The sequence below is a fragment of the Pelophylax lessonae genome (genome assembly GCF_965119305.1).
Source record: "Pelophylax lessonae genome assembly, chromosome: 5".
NCBI classification, from domain to species: domain Eukaryota; kingdom Metazoa; phylum Chordata; class Amphibia; order Anura; family Ranidae; genus Pelophylax; species Pelophylax lessonae.
The window spans coordinates 44,718,276-44,734,354 of record NC_138772.1 but is presented as its reverse complement, the minus strand read 5'-3'; the positions used below and the strand labels follow the sequence as shown (position 1 = coordinate 44,734,354).

The 16,079-nt window shown below is 47.5% G+C and overlaps 1 protein-coding gene across 1 annotated transcript in view; it reads left to right on the top strand.

Annotated features, from left to right (window-relative positions):
* Positions 1-15,762, top strand: part of C1GALT1 (core 1 synthase, glycoprotein-N-acetylgalactosamine 3-beta-galactosyltransferase 1) — a 57,454-nt gene extending 41,692 nt beyond the window's left edge. The window contains exon 3 of the mRNA XM_082258037.1: positions 15,178-15,762. Within this exon, the coding sequence (XP_082114163.1) occupies positions 15,178-15,366 (189 nt within the window). The 3' untranslated portion in view covers positions 15,367-15,762. The remainder of the gene's footprint in view (positions 1-15,177) is intronic.
* The last annotated feature ends 317 nt before the right edge of the window (positions 15,763-16,079 follow it).

Sequence of the window (16,079 nt, the reverse complement as noted above, 5' to 3'; positions counted from 1 at the left end):
GGATTCTTGGCAGCGACAGGAGAGGAGGAAAGGCAGACAGCAGCCGAAACTGACCTTGGCCCATCCGCGAGCACCCTCGCACGACCATGCTGGCGTCAGCCTTGCACAGGTGAGCACGCCAAACATCTCAGCATCGAACATGTTGAACCTAGCGAATGTTCTTGCCCATGACAGAACCCATGAAGCCACCATTGAACCCGCCAGAGGGTCCCGGGAGCGGGCCACGACCTCTGCACTATCCTGTAGATGCGACGCCAACAGGCCCATGTCTGGAGTGCCCCCAAACGAAGGCACAACAGCTGGAATGACTCCGGATGAAGGGACCATTGCCCTGCATCCAGGGCCTGTCGACTGAGGCAAACCGCCTACCAATCATGTGGTTTCTCCCCTGGAAAGGGAACAGCAGATAGAGCCGGAACAAGGCGCTCTTCCCAATGAAGAAACATCACTTCCAAGGCAGCAAGGACACTTAAATGCCCCCATGGTGAATGACACAAGCCACGGTCGCGGAGCAGTCATTCAAAGTGCACCGGACAGCTGCAGGTGCCCGATCCAGTGAACTAGACAAAGCTGGATAGCTGTCAGCCCCAGGACAATAAGCGGTAACCTGGATCCTCCAGGGACCATACTCCCGAAGCAAAAAACCTGCCGAGGACTCCTCCCCACCCGGACAAGCTTGCAGCCATGGTGACAATTGTCCAGTAGACGGGGAGGAAGGATTCCAGAGCAAGACTCCCTGGGCACCCTGCCCAGCCGGATCCGCAAGTCCAGAGAGTTTGGATTCCAGTCGCCTTCGAGAAGGAGTGCCTCCTGAGGGATCCCCAGAGGGATTGAGCGAAAAGGACGGTCTTGAAAAACAACTACTGATATGAATCAGAGAGAACTGCGTCCGTCAATGAACTTAAGAGAAAAGGATTTTATGGTAAGTTAAAAATCCAGTTATTTTACTTTTCTGCTATAAAACGTATCAAATAAAGAAATTTTAAAAATCAAATATTTTCATCAATTTAGACCAATGCGTATTCTGCCACATATTTTTGGTAAAAAAAAAAAATCCCAATAAGTATATATTGATTGGTTTGTGCAAAAGTTATTGCGTCTACAAACTAGGGGATAGATTTATGTCATTTTTTATTTTTATTTTTTTTACTAGTAATGGCCGCGATCAGCCATCTTTAGCGGGACTGCGACATTGCGGCGGACAGATCGGACCCCTAACTGACACTTTTGAGGAGACCAGTGACAGTACTACAGTAATCAGTGCTAAAAATATTACTGTACTAATGACACTGGCAGGGAAGGGGTTAAAACCAGGGGCGACCAAAGGGTTAAGTGTGCCCCTAGGTAGTGCTTTCTAACTGTGTAGGATATGGACTCACTAGATGAACACAGTGACTTGTGTTCTTAAATAGTAGGAACACAGGATCCCTGTGTTCATCTGTGACAGAACGGCGATCTGCCTTGTATACATAGGAAGACCATCGTTCTGTCTCTATGGGGTGGCCTGCAGACGTCCCGTTCGCCAGACACGCTGATTGGCTCCAACTCTGTCCAACCAGTGTGCACGCGCTCCCACTGCCTATTACACGAAACATTGTACAGGTACGTCGTTTGGCGTAATGTAGCCGACCTGCCGCAGTAAAACTACAGCTGCTGTCGGCAAGAGGTAAATCCAGTGTTTCCAGGATTCATGTAACAAGTGCAGAGAAGTTCCCTGATCACAGCTGTCAAGACAAACAAAAAGCAGCTATGTTGATCAACAACATTTCTCAGGCCCATTTAACACTATTGCGACGCAATTTTACTGCGATTTTGCCGCGATTTCGCGGCCCGATTTTGCCGCGATTTTGAAAGCAATGGCAAGGCTATATGCCTCAAAACGCATTAAAATCGTGGCAAAGTAGTGCAGGAACTACTTTGAAGTCGGTGCGACTTCAAAACGCACTGATATGAATGGGGCTCATTGAAAATAATGGAAAACGACTGGTCATGCGATTTTTGCGGTCCAAAATCGCGGGACAAGTCCCACTAGTGTGAATGGGGCCTTAGTGCTGAAAGAGAGATAGAAAGAAACCTTGTACCTTTCTGTTCATTTTCATATGAAGTTAATTTCTTTGATCTGTAAATGAAGTCAGTTTAAAGCGGAGTTCCGGCCACGAAAAAGTTTCTCTGTCGCTCATTGACAGACGTAGTCCTCTTTGATTCACATCAATTGGGTTATGTTGTCTCCGCAGGAGTAGGACTAGGCAGAAAGAAAAAACGTTCTGGCTCCACCCTAGGGGCAGTCCCAGAGGGTATATCCTCCCTCTCTCTGCTACAGGAAATCAGTTTTTTTCAAAGTGGCGAAGGTTTTTCCATTGCCCAAATGTTTTGGCAATCCGATCAAAGAAGAATGGAGTCTGCCAAAACGCACTTCTGCTATTTCTAAACGCATTAACAGGCGTTATCCGTTTGAGGAAACCCTCATTAAGAAATGGACAGAACCACCTGTGGTGGATTCACCAATTGCTAGATTGAATAAAGCCACGGTTATTCCATTAGAAGACGCTCCGTCTTTTAAGGATCCGGTGGATCGCAAGATAGAAGCTATGTCTCGCACCATGTTTTCCTTGATTGGATCAGCTTTCAGACCAATAATTGCTATTGGGCTGGTTTCGCAGACTGTAACTGAATGGACCAAATGGTTACGCCGGGACTTAGAGGTCCCTCAGGCGGTATCAGATTTGTTGGAACAGATGATACAGGGGTTACAGTTTGTGTGTGATGCGGCGTTAGACGCCACTCCATTATTGGCGCCAGCATCAGTTTCAGCAGTGGTTCTCAGACGTACACTGTGGCTAAAAGGTTGGTTAGCCGACCAAGGTTCCAAAAAAGCATTGGCTAATATCCCCTTTTCAGGGGAGCGTTTATTTGGAGCCAACTTAGATGAGATCATTAAGGATCTCACGGGAGGAAAGAGCACCTTTTTACCGCAAAATGCTAAGGGTAAAGGACCTCGTCAAAGACGAGGGCCTTCTTTTTCTGCTCACAAAAAATTTTTTCGTCCCGCGGGTGAAAAAATTAAGTCCTCCAAAGCTCCTTCAGGAGGCTTCAGGGGACGTTGGTCGGGCAAGCAAAAGCCCGCCCCTTCCAGACCTGAAGATAAGTCTACTAAACCCTGAAGGTGCGCCCCCACCCATAACTGGGGTGGGGGGACGTCTTCGCCGGTTCCCGGATCCATGGCTCTCCAGAATCCCGGACAAGTGGGTTTGCGAAGTCATAAGGTCAGGGTACAAGATCGAGTTTCGATCTCTCCCACCGGCGCGATTCTTCCCTTCCAATATCCGACTATCCCCGGATCGTTTAGAAGATCTGCGGAGAGCAGTCACGGATTTACTACAACAAGGAGTGGTAGTCCACGTTCCTTGGACAGAACGTTTTCAAGGGTTTTATTCAAACCTATTTACAATACCCAGGAAAGAGGGCAAAGTGCGTCCAATTCTGGACTTAAGGGCACTCAATTCCTTTGTCAACATAAGAAAATTCAAAATGGAATCCATTCGCACAGTAGCAGCCTTCCTGCATTCAGGGGATGTCCTAGCGTCCATAGACATCAAGGACGCCTATCTTCACATTCCCATTTACGCAGGACATCAGCGGTTTCTACGTTTTTCCGTAGAAGAGAACCACTATCAGTTTGTGGCGTTACCTTTCGGTCTTGCCACGGCTCCTCGGGTCTTCACGAAGGTGTTGGCCCCAATGTTGGCACTACTGCGCCAAAGAGGCATATCGATTCTAGGTTACCTAGACGATCTCCTGCTTCATGCAGAGTCTCCACAGACCCTGCTACAAAACATAGAAATTACTATAATTTCTTTACAGGAATTCGGGTGGCTGGTGAACCAGCAAAAGTCATTTCTGGTTCCCACCCAGAGGCTCGAATATCTGGGTCTAATTCTAGACACATTCAGGACAAGAGTTTTCCTTCCGGTAGGGAAACTCCGGAAGATTCAATCAGCAGTCCAGTTGTTACTATCCAACAGCTGGTCTTCCCTTTGGACTTGCATGAGGGTTCTGGGGTTGATGGTGGCTTCCTTCGAAGCAGTCCCATTTGCCCAGTCCCATACCCGAATTCTTCAGCAAGAGATTCTTCTCAGATGGAATCCGGAATCCCTGGACTATCGGATCCGATTGAGCAAACAGACCAGAGAGTCTCTGGTCTGGTGGCTTCGGTCTCCGATGCTCAGCCAGGGAAAGTCATTTCTGCCAATATATTGGACGATAGTGACCACGGATGCCAGCCTATCCGGATGGGGAGGAATTCTTGGTCAGTTATCCGTTCAGGGACTTTGGTCCCCGGAAGAATCCAGGTTACCGATAAATGTATTGGAACTGAGAGCGATCAGACTTTGTCTGATTCACTGGACCGAGCAGCTCCAGGGCAGCCCGGTTCGGATCCAGTCGGACAACGCCACGGCTGTGGCTTATGTCAATCACCAGGGGGGCACCAAGAGTGTCCGGGCGGCCAAGGAAGTGGCTTGCATTCTTCGCTGGGCGGAACGGTTTGTTCCAGCTATCTCTGCGGTGTTCATTCCGGGGGTGGAGAATTGGCAGGCAGATTATCTCAGCCGTCAGACTCTGGATCAGGGGGAATGGTCCCTCCATCCAGAAGTTTTCCACCAGTTGTGCCTACGTTGGGGCACCCCGGATGTGGATCTGTTGGCATCACGATTCAACAGAAAAGTACAGAGATTTGTGGCTCGCTCCCGCGATCCTCTAACAGAGACCGCAGACGCGCTGGTCGCTCCGTGGGGGCAATACCAGCTAATGTATGCCTTCCCTCCTCTCGGGTTACTGCCAAGACTTCTTCGCAGGATAGAGGAGAAAGGAATTCCAGTAATCCTGGTAGCTCCGGACTGGCCTCGCCGAGCTTGGTACGCCGACTTGGTCAGGCTGGTGGCGGACGTCTCGTGGAGACTTCCTCTCAGGGAGGACCTACTGTCTCAGGGACCGATCTTCCATCCTGCTTTACGATCGCTGGCTTTAACGGCCTGGCTATTGAGACCCAGGTGCTGAAGGACAAGGGTTTGTCAGCTTCAGTTATTCCTACTCTAGTTAAAGCAAGGAAAGGAACTTCCAGAAAGATTTATCATCGCACATGGAAGTCCTACATTGCATGGTGTGAACCCCTGGGGTTCCACCCACGATCTTATTCGGTTAGTCGAATATTAGCTTTTCTGCAACAAGGGGTTGAGCAGAAACTGGCCTTGAGCACTATCAAGGGTCAGGTCTCAGCATTAGCTATCTTCTTTCAGAAGCCTTTGGCTACTCATTCCTTGGTGCGGAATTTCATCCAGGGGGTGCGACATCTGGCTCCGCCAGTGCGCGCGCCGTTACCACCCTGGGATCTTAATTTAGTATTGTCGGTTCTTCAGAAACCTCCCTTTGAAGATATTAGGGAGATTCCTCTACCTACGTTGTCCCAGAAGGTGGCCTTCTTGGTGGCTATCACTTCTGCACGCAGGGTGTCAGAACTGGCTGCATTATCTTGTCGTTCCCCATATCTGGTGGTTCATAGAGATAAGGTGGTTCTGCGTCCGAATCCATCCTTCCTACCAAAAGTGGTTTCAGAATTTCATCTGAATGAAGAAATTGTATTACCTTTCCTGTGTCCTAAGCCCAGTCATCCTCGGGAGTTTGCTTTACACTCCTTGGATGTGGTCCGGGCAATCAGGGTATACTTGAAAGCGACAGACTCGTTTCGCAAGACGGATTCACTTTTTGTGGTCCCGGATGGACCCAAAAAGGGGTTGCCTGCATCTGCCGCGACTATTTCCAAATGGATCAGACAGACGGTGGTACAGGCTTATTCTATTAAGGGTCGGGTGCCCCCGTTCCCTATTAAGGCGCACTCCACTCGGGCACTTAGTGCGTCATGGGCCTTTCGCCATCAGGCGTCAGTGGTCCAGGTGTGCAAGGCAGCTACCTGGTCGTAGGTGCATACCTTTACAAAACATTATAAAGTTGATGTAATGGCATCGTCGGATGCCTCGTTTGGCCGCAAGGTTTTGCAGGCCGCAATTTGAGGAGACCAGTGGTCTACCTCGAGGGTTTTTTTCCGTTGGAAATTTTTATTTGAGTCTCATTCTTTGTTTATAATGAGCCTTTAAAACTTCTAGTTGGCACCGGTTGGGCCTTCTAGATTGGATTTTGATTTCGGTCAATCCCACCCCTCATTTGTGGCACTGCTTCTGGATGTCCCAGTTCTTGTGAATCAAGAAGACTACGTCTGTCAATGAGCGACAGAGAAAATCGGATTTTTGTAAGATCTTACCGTAAAATCCTTTTCTCTTAGCTCATTGACAGACGTAGTACCCGCCCCTCTATCATTGAGTTGGGTTGGGTTAAATTCTCTGTTGCTGCTTTGTGACAGAACTGATGCCTTGTAGCAGAGAGAGGGAGGATATACCCTCAGGGACTGCCCCTAAGGTGGAGCCAGAACGTTTTTTCTTTCTGCCTAGTCCTGCTCCTGCGGAGACAACATAACCCAGTTCTTGTGAATCAAGAAGACTACGTCTGTCAATGAGCTAAGAGAAAAGGATTTTACGGTAAGATCTTACAAAAATCCGATTTTTTTTCACTTTTTTTTATATGAAATTCCCCCCCAAAAAAATGTAAAAATCAAAATTTTTTAACATTTTCGGCCAAATTGTTTTATGCTACATATGTTTGGTAAAAAAATCGCAAAAAGCGTATTTTGATTGGTTTGCGCAAAAGTTATCGCGTTTACTAACAAAGGGAAAGATTTTTGTCATTTTTGGTAGTTTTTTTTTTAACTAGTAATGGCGGCGATCTGCGATTTTTTTTTTTTTGCGGTACTGCGACATTGCGGTGGACAGATCGGACCCTTGACTGACATTTTTGACACTTTTGGGGGTACCAGTGACATTACTGCAGTAATCAGTGCTATATATATATATGCACTGTTACTGTAAAAATGACACTGGTAGTGAAGGGGTTAACTGTATTGGACAGGGAGGGGTTAAGTGTGTCCTAGGGGCGTGATTCTAACTGTAGGGGGGACAGGTCTCCTAGTGTAAAAACAAAGATCAACAGAACCGTCTGATCTTCATTTTTACACAGGGGAGAATGACAGGCGGCCTGTTTACATAAGCCGCTCTCTTTCTCCCGCTGTACCGGCGATCGTAGTGTGACCGGCAGACATCGGGTCCGCCGGTCACACGCCCGCACTCCTCTGTGAACGAGCCGAGGCGGGCGGGCGCGTGCTCGCCCGCTGTTGGCTCTAAAAGGAGTGACAGGCGAGCGACGTAGACCTACGTCACTCTGCCTGGCCGGGGCTGACTGCCGCAGTAAATATACTGTGAGCAGTCGGCAACCGGTTAAGGGCCTGCCTGTAATGTACTGAGGACCCTGTTTCTGGGTTTAGGGCACACGCTCATGCACACCCCCTCCCCACCATCGCCTGCTGTGATTGTCAGCAGGTCCTGGCCAATGATTCATGACCGGGACTTACTGATCAACTGTGTCCAATCAAAGCCCAGAGCCCTGTGTTGATAATTAACACAGGGCTGTGTACACAGGGAACAAAGCAGGGATAAGAAACAAAGAGATCTTTAGTAAAAAGCAGCACACATTACACATAGTTAGGCATACATTTAACCCCTTGCTCACCCTTGATGTTAACCCCCTCCCAGCCAGTGTCGATTGTACAGTGACAGTGTATAGTATTAGCATTGATCACTGTGCAAGTCACTGGTGATGTCAGTTAGGGCTGAACGATAGTCGATATGATATTGACTATCGTTCTGGGGACGTGGGCGATATTCATATCGCCAAGGTCACGATACTTTGCATAGGCAGGGGGAAGGGACTCGGAGGAGGACTCACAGAATTCCTTTTTGCAGGGAGAAGTCGGGACTCGGCGGGGGGAGGAGGACTCACAGACATCCGTCCCACACTTCAGCGATGAGCAGCGCACCGTGAGCAGCTGCACAGCTAACCAATCACGCGTGCCTGCACACCCGATTGGTTCGCTGTGCCGCTACTCACGGCGTGATTGATTGTGCCATTGAGAAAACTAGCTGAGGGTGGAGACTGAACATGTGGGCTGCAGTGAACGGAATGTGAGTGAGTCAGTGTATGGCTGCCTGTGATCTTTTACCAGCGCCTAGTCCTCCGCTCCTACCACCACTGTGAGGAATGAGACGAGACTGAATACTGTAATCTGATTCCACATTGTCACTGAGAGTATTATATTATTGAGACAGTACCATTATTAACCCTGGCCTGCCCTGTATCTGCAATTAAAATTTATAAGGCTGTGCTGCTGCCTGCATGCTTCATGATTTCCATCCAGCATCCTTCCCAATCCCTACAGTGTCAGTAACATTAACCCTGGCTGTCCCAGACTCCCAGTGCACTGTGTAATATATACAATTCTGCAAAACTCATCCCATTGATACAGTAACATTAACCCTGGCTGTCCCAGGTGTCCCTTGTACAATCAGAAGGCTGCTGCACTACTTCCCTATCCTACCCTACAGTAACAATAACCCTATGGTACAACAAGGCTGCAGTGTGCACTGAATCCCTACAGTAACATATATTAACCCTGTATGGTCAGAAAGGCTGCACGTTGACTTTAGCCTGGATTGACGGGTCTCTCAATATCGCAATATATATCGTTGGGAAAAAAAATATCGCAATATATTTTCTTTTCCAATATCGTGCAGGCCTAATGTCAGTGTCAGTCAGTTCCCCCCCAGCATCAGGTAGTGTCAGATTGCTTGCCTCACTATCGCAGTCCCACTATAAGTCACTGATCACCGCCATAAGTAGTATACGAAAAAAAAAAAAATCAAAATTTATATCCCATAGTTTGTAGACGCTATAACTTTCACACGAACCAATTAATATAAACTTACTGGGATTTATTTTTACCAAAGATATGTAGCAGAATACAATTTTTTTTTTTTTTATTGAATATGTTTTATAGCAGAAAGTAAGGCCCCTTTCACACTTGTGCAACTTGGGATCCGAATTGTAAGACCCCCAAGTCGCAGGACATGTGAAATTCAATGTATTTCTATGACAGCCGTTCCTACTGACACTACAGAAGTGACTGCAACTTCAGAAAAGGTTCCTGCACCACTTTGATCTGACTTTTGATGTGACTTTGATCCAGAGAATGTAAAGTCAGATCAAAGTCTGACTGTAACGTCACAAAGCAAGTCACTCAACTTTGTTGTCTCACAAGTGTAAAAGGAGACTAAAAAAAAAAAAAATATATATATATATTTTTTTTTTTTATTCTCCTTTTACACTCCTTTTACACTTGTTGTGTGTATATGTGTATGTATATATATATATATATATATATATATATATATATATATATATATATATATATATATATATATATATATTTCTCTGTCGCTCATTGACAGACGTAGTCCTTCTTGATTAATATCAACTCGGGTTATACTGCCCTCTACAGGAGTAGGACTAGGCAGAAAGAAAACGTTCTGGCCACACCTTAGGAGCAGTCCCAGAGGGTATATCCTCTCACTTCCAGCTACAGGATATCAGTTTTTTTCTGTCTAGTTAGGAGTAAGGACCTAAGTTCCTTGCTGGGATCTTTGGTCCTGGCAAGATTTTTTAGAAATACTTTTTTAGGCAGCTTTTCTTCTCCAGTGTTCCTGTGAGATCTTCAAGCAAGTACGCTGAAACTGGGTGACGGGCTGGATGTTGAGATCCAGTGGTCACCCCAGTTCAGCCTACGAGCGCGTGCAGGCCATAGCTCCGCGCTGGGTCGGCCGCGACATAGTCCCACTGGACGGGAACTGACCCTGCGAGTTAAACGTCTTGCCTGGACGCCAATGACCAGTTGCAAACTGAGTCCCGGCGTCCGTATTGATCGACAGCCCCCCCCACCCCGGTGGAGAGGGGTTCTGTCAGGAGTTGGTGCCCGCCTGGTTCCGCTATGGTAAGTAAAATGTTCCCCCTCTCCCCCTGTCGGGTTTGTTGGTGGACGCGGGCCCCTCTCTGGGATGGATGGACGTGATCCTAGCAGGTGTCTTAAGAGCTTGGTTTGGGAGCTGACTATCTATAGTCACTATATGACACTATAAGGGAGATGACTGAAGTCAGTGGCAGACTGCTAAAAGGCATTACTATTAAGGTATAGAGGTATCCTACCTGACATAATGTGTATACAGGCCGATGCCTATGCCTGGATTACCGCATCCGCAGGTCGCCATCCTTCCATAAAGCCGGTCACCTCCGCAGGCCGCACAGCCTCCCGCAGGCCGCACAGGCCGAGCGCACACTCCCGCAGGCCGCACAGGCCGAGCGCACACTCCCGCAGGCCGCACAGGCCGAGCGCACGCTCCCGCAGGCCGCACAGGCCGAGCGCACGCTCCCGCAGGCCGCACAGGCCGAGCGCACACTCCCGCAGGCCGCACAGGCTGAGCGCATACTCCTGCAGGCCGCTGCTACTTTGCTCAAGCCGCCGCTATCCTCCACAGGCCGCCGCCATTTTCCTGCAGATCGCACGAGGCCGCCATATTGGCGTAGCCTCGTGTCTCCAGCATGGGGGCGCCCATGTTTGAGGTGACCAAACACCTCGAGGAGTAATTGGGAGGTGCCGGAAGGCGTGTAAAGGGGCGGAGACGCCTCCTTGGCCCGGGAAAGCAAGCCAAAGACTTCCTGTCTGTAACAGACAGTGCTGGAAGCAGGTTGATAAGAAACTTCTGTGCATCAGGTGAGCCTTGGGGTCTCTCTCTCTCTCTCTCTCTCTCTCTCTCTCTCTCTCTGAGGGGTCCAAGCAGGTACACTGAGGGGCGCTATTGCGCTGGGGGACTAAGTAAAAAAAAAAAGAAAATGTTTTTTCTTGCAATTAATTTTTTGTGTTTGCTGGCAAGTGTCTTGTTAATCATGAACCCTGCCACACATGTATCCCCACCTGATCCCCTCGAGGTGGCCGCAGGACCCTCCAGTACCCCACTTGTGATGATGCATTATCAGCAGTTTGGAGTCTTTGGTATCCCGGGTGGAGGTAGCCTGTCAGGGACGGGGGTCAAGAAAAGCGACCCCCGCCTACCCCTATTTCATCTGATACTTCAGATATGGATTCTGAGCTGGTCATTGCAGCCCCTTTTCTGGGGTTGTTGTCTCAGGTACGGTCTCCTCAGACAGTGAGGAGGACGCTTCTGCCTCTGCCATAGCACAAGAAGCGTTGGTGGAGGCACTAGTTGTGTCTGTCCGGGAAAACTTAAATCTTGAGATTACACCGGCAGAGGTAGCTGAGACTGATATTCCTTTTTTGGTACTAGCAAGCCTACCAAAATGGCGAAGGGTTTCCCTTGCCCAAATGGGGTCGTCCGAAAATGAACCCCTGCTATTTCCAAACGCATTGCTAGGCGCTATCAGTTTGAGGAATCCCTCATTATAAAGATGGACGGTACCACCAATAGTGGACTCACCGATTTCCAGACTAAATAAAGCCACTGTTATCCCGTTGGATTGACAGAATGGGCCCCCACCCATCTCTAGCGTGGGGGGACGTCTTCACCGGTTTCCGGATCCATGGCTTTCCAGAATCCCGGATAAAGGGGGTTTGCGAGGTCATACGGTCGGGATACAAGATCGAGTTTCGATCACTTCCACCGGTGCGATTCTTCCCTTCCAATATTTGACATCCCCGGGTCGCTTAAAAAGCTTTGCGGGGGACAGCTTGATGCAACAGGGAGTGGTAGTTCCCATTGCTTGGACAGTTTCAGGGGTTCTAGTCGAACCTGTTCACAATGCCCAGGAAAAAGGGCTAGGTGCGTCCAATTCTGGTCTTGGGAGAGATGGAGTCCATCCGAACAGTGGTGGCCTTCCTGCATCAGGGGGATCTCCTGGCGTCCATAGACATTTAGGATGCCTATCTTCATATCCCCCATCTTCACAGGCTGGTTCCCACCAGGACACTGAACTATCTGGGCCTAATTTTGGATACATCCTTGGCAAGAGTGTTTCTCCATGCGGAGAAACTCCAGAAGATTCAGTCAATGATTCGGATGTTGCTGTCCGTCAACTGGCTGGGACTGATGGTCGCCTCCTTAGAGGCAGTACCGTTTGCCCAGTCTCATACCCGAATTCTCCAAGAGGAGATTCTTCTCAAATGGAATCGGAATCCTGATTCCCTGGACAATCGGATCCGATTGAGCGAGCAGACCAGGGAGGCTCTGGTCTGGTGGCTTCGGTCTCCGATGCTCAGCCAGGGGAAGTCATTTCTTCTGATAAATTCCAGGTTACCGATAAATGTGTTGGAACTGAGAGCGATCAGACTTTGTCCGATTTACTGGACCGAGCAGCTCCAGGGCAGCCCGGTTCGGATCCAATCGGACTATGCCACGTCCATGACTTATGTCAATCACCAAGGGGCACCAAGAGTGCCCTGGCGGCCATAGAAGTGGCCAACATTCTTTATTGGGCGGAACAGTTGTTCCAGCTCTCTCCGCGATATTCATCCCGGGGGTGGACAGGCAGATTATCTCAGCCGTCAGATTCTGGATCAAGAGGAATAGTCTCTTCATCCAGAGGTATTTCACCAGCTGTCCCTTCATTGGGGCACCTCGGATATGGATCTGTTGGCATGTCGGCTCAACAGGGCTCGCGCCCGCGATCCTCTAGCGGACGCAGCAGAAGCGCTGAGCGCCCCGTAGGGGCAGTATCAGCTATTATATGTCTTCCCCCCTCTCAAGTTGCTGCTGAGATTTCTCCGCAGGATATAGGTGGAGGGAACTCCAGTTATCCTGGAAATTCCGGGCTGGCCTCGTCAAGCCGGGTACGCCGACTTGGGAAGGCTAGTCGCGGGCGCTCCTTGGAGACTTCCTCTCAGGGAGGATCTGCGGTCTCAAGGACCGATCTTCCATCGTGCTTTACAGTCACTGGTTTTAACGGCCTGGCCTTTGAGACCCAGGTACTGAAGGACAGAGGATTGTCAGCTTCAGTTATTCCTACTCTAATTAAAGCAAGGAAAGCGACTTCCAGCAAAGTCTATTATCGCACTTGGAAGACTTATATTGCGTGGTGTGAATCTTTGGGATTTCCCCCACGTACCTATTTGGTGACCCGAATTTTGGCTTTTCTGCAAAAGGGGGTTGAGCAGAAACTATCCTTGAGCACCATCAAGGGTCAGGTTTCAGCGTTAGCAATCTTCTTTCAGAAGCCGCTGGCTACTCATTCCTTGGTGCGGAATTTCATCCAGGGGGTGCGGCACTTGGCTCCGCCAGTGCGCGCGCCCTTACCGCCCTGGGATCTTAATTTGGTTTTGTCGGTTCTGCAGAAACCTCCCTTTGAAAATATCAGGGAGATTCCCTTGCTTACATTATCCCAGAAGGTGGCCTTCTTGGTGGCTATCACTTCTGCACGCAGGGTGTCAGAACTGGCTGCATTATCATGCCATTCCCCATATCTAGTGATTCATAGGGATAAGGTAGTTCTTCATCCGAAGCCATCCTTTCTTCCTAAGGTGGTTTCAGATTTTCATCTGAATGAAGATATTGTGCTACCTTCCTTGTGTCCTAAGCCCAATCATCCTCGGGAATGTGCGTTGCATTCCTTGGATGTAGTTCGGGCAATCAAAGTATACCTGAAGACTACGGAATCGTTCCGTAAAACGGATTCACTTTTTGTGATCACGGATGGCCCCAGAAAGGGGTTGCCTGCATCTGCCGCGACTATCTCCGAATGGATTAGACAGACGGTGGTACAGGCTTATTCTATTAAGGGTCGGAATCCTCCGTTCCCTGTTAAGGCGCACTCCACTCGAGCGCTCAGTACTTCCTGGGCCTACCGCCATCAGGCGTCAGTGGTCCAGGTTTGCAAGGCGGCTACCTGGTCGTCGGTTCATACCTTTACAAAATTTTATAAAGTTGATGTGATGGCATCGTCAGATGCCTCTTTTGGCCGCAAGGTTTTGCAGGCCGCAATTTGAGGAGACCGGTGGTCTACCTCGAGGGTTTTTTCCGTTGGAATTTCAGTTGAGTCTCATCTTTTGATTGATGAGCCTTTAAAACTTCTAGTTGGCACCGGTTGGGCCTTTTAGATTGGATTTTGATTTCCATTTTCCCACCCCTCATTTGTGGCACTGCTTTGGGACGTCCCGAGTTGATATTAATCAAGGAGGACTACGTCTGTCAATGAGCGACAGAGAAAAATGGATTTTTGTAAAATCTTACCGTAAAATCCTTTTCTCTTATTGACAGACGTAGTACCCGCCCCTCTGTTTTTGGGTTGGGTTAAATTCTCTGACACTGCTTTGTGACATAACTGATATCCTGTAGCAGGAAGTGAGAGGATATACCCTCTGGGACTGCCCCTAAGTTGTGGCCAGAGCGTTTTCTTTCCGGTCTAGTCCTACTCCTGTAGAGGGCAGTATAACCTGAGTTGATATTAATCAAGGAGGACTACGTCTGTCAATGAGCTTAAGAGAAAAGGATTTTACGGTAAGATCTTACAAAAATCCATTTATATATATATATATATATATATATATATATATATATATATATATATATATATATATATATATATATATATATATTCATTATTTATTTTTTATTTATTTTTATTTTTCCTTTTACACTTGTAATAAATAAATATATATATATATATATATATATATATATATATATATATATATATATAATAATATTATTTTTTTTATTCATTTTTTTCAAATGTTCTTTTTTTGTCTATATAATAAAAAAAGCCCAGTGGTGATCGAATGCCACCAGACAAAAGCTCTAAAAAAAAAAAAAAAAAAAAAAAAAAAATGCTATAAATTTAATTTTATTGGTATACAGTGTTGCATGGCTGCACATTTACCAGGTATGGTCACACAGTGCTAACTAGCAAAAAATCCAGTGCTGAGGTGGTTAATATTTAGGAGGGAAGGGGGGAAGGAGAGAGGAACTTATGAAAATTTCAGCTTTTATTTTAAATGTGAGAATGTTCATATTTTTACATAGTAGCAGTTTGAGACACTCTACAGGTTATGCAGTCTGCACTTTTGCTGAACAGATGTTGAGTTGAAATAAGTTACAGGATACGCCGCACAGGGGTTTCTTTTTGTTCAGCAAGTCAATAGAAGTATAATTAGTTTCTATCATTTCTTTCCCATTCCAGGGTCCCGGCTGTTGCTCCGACTTGGCGGTCTCCTTTCATTACGTAGATGCTACAACAATGTACCAGCTGGAGTATCTGGTGCATCATCTCCGTCCCTATGGCTACAAACACAGATACGATCCTGAGGTGAAGAGCCCACCTGAGCCAATCGTAAAAGAGTCAGCTGCCAAGGAAGTGAAGACCGAATGAAGGACAAAACTTCTTTCCAGGGAAGATAAAGTGCACTGAGGTTTAACCTGGAAGAGTAGCATCTGGTCCAGATCCACACAAAAGTACGCCAGTCACTTCCTGCACTGGACACTCTACTGTCGCAGATCGTTTACTAATTTGACTGACCACATAGGAGACGTTCCTTCCAGTCTGTGCAATCTTCCAGATCCTTTTTATCTCATTGGTGACATTTCTAAGATCCATTTTGGTGATCATGTGAAGTGGTTAAACACAAGAAACTTTTTGGTTGACAATCATACTCTTGTACATATCTTGTACAAAATATTCAAACATTTAATTTGTTTTCAAATGAATTGTTATGAAGGCATATCGTGCTTCAGAGAGGCATCGGACATAAACGGGTAATATATGAAATTGCCTGTTGTGTCTGTATTTTTGGTGAAGTTATAATACAGATTACTAAATGAAAGTAGAACTACGAGGGAAATCAAAAATGACATAAATGAAGCCGTCTGTCACAAACATTACAGCCCAAGTCTTGGAAGTGTGAAGCTTATCCCTTCCAGTGGGACTGCACCTACACTGCAAGGGTTAGTTGCTCGTTTAGGTCTAGAGCAGGGGTGTCAAACTCGATTTCATTGCGGGCCGCATCAGCATTATGGTTGCCCTCAAAGGGCCGGTTATATCTGTAAGATTAGATGTCCAGAGCACCCCACGCCCCCTTTCACCCT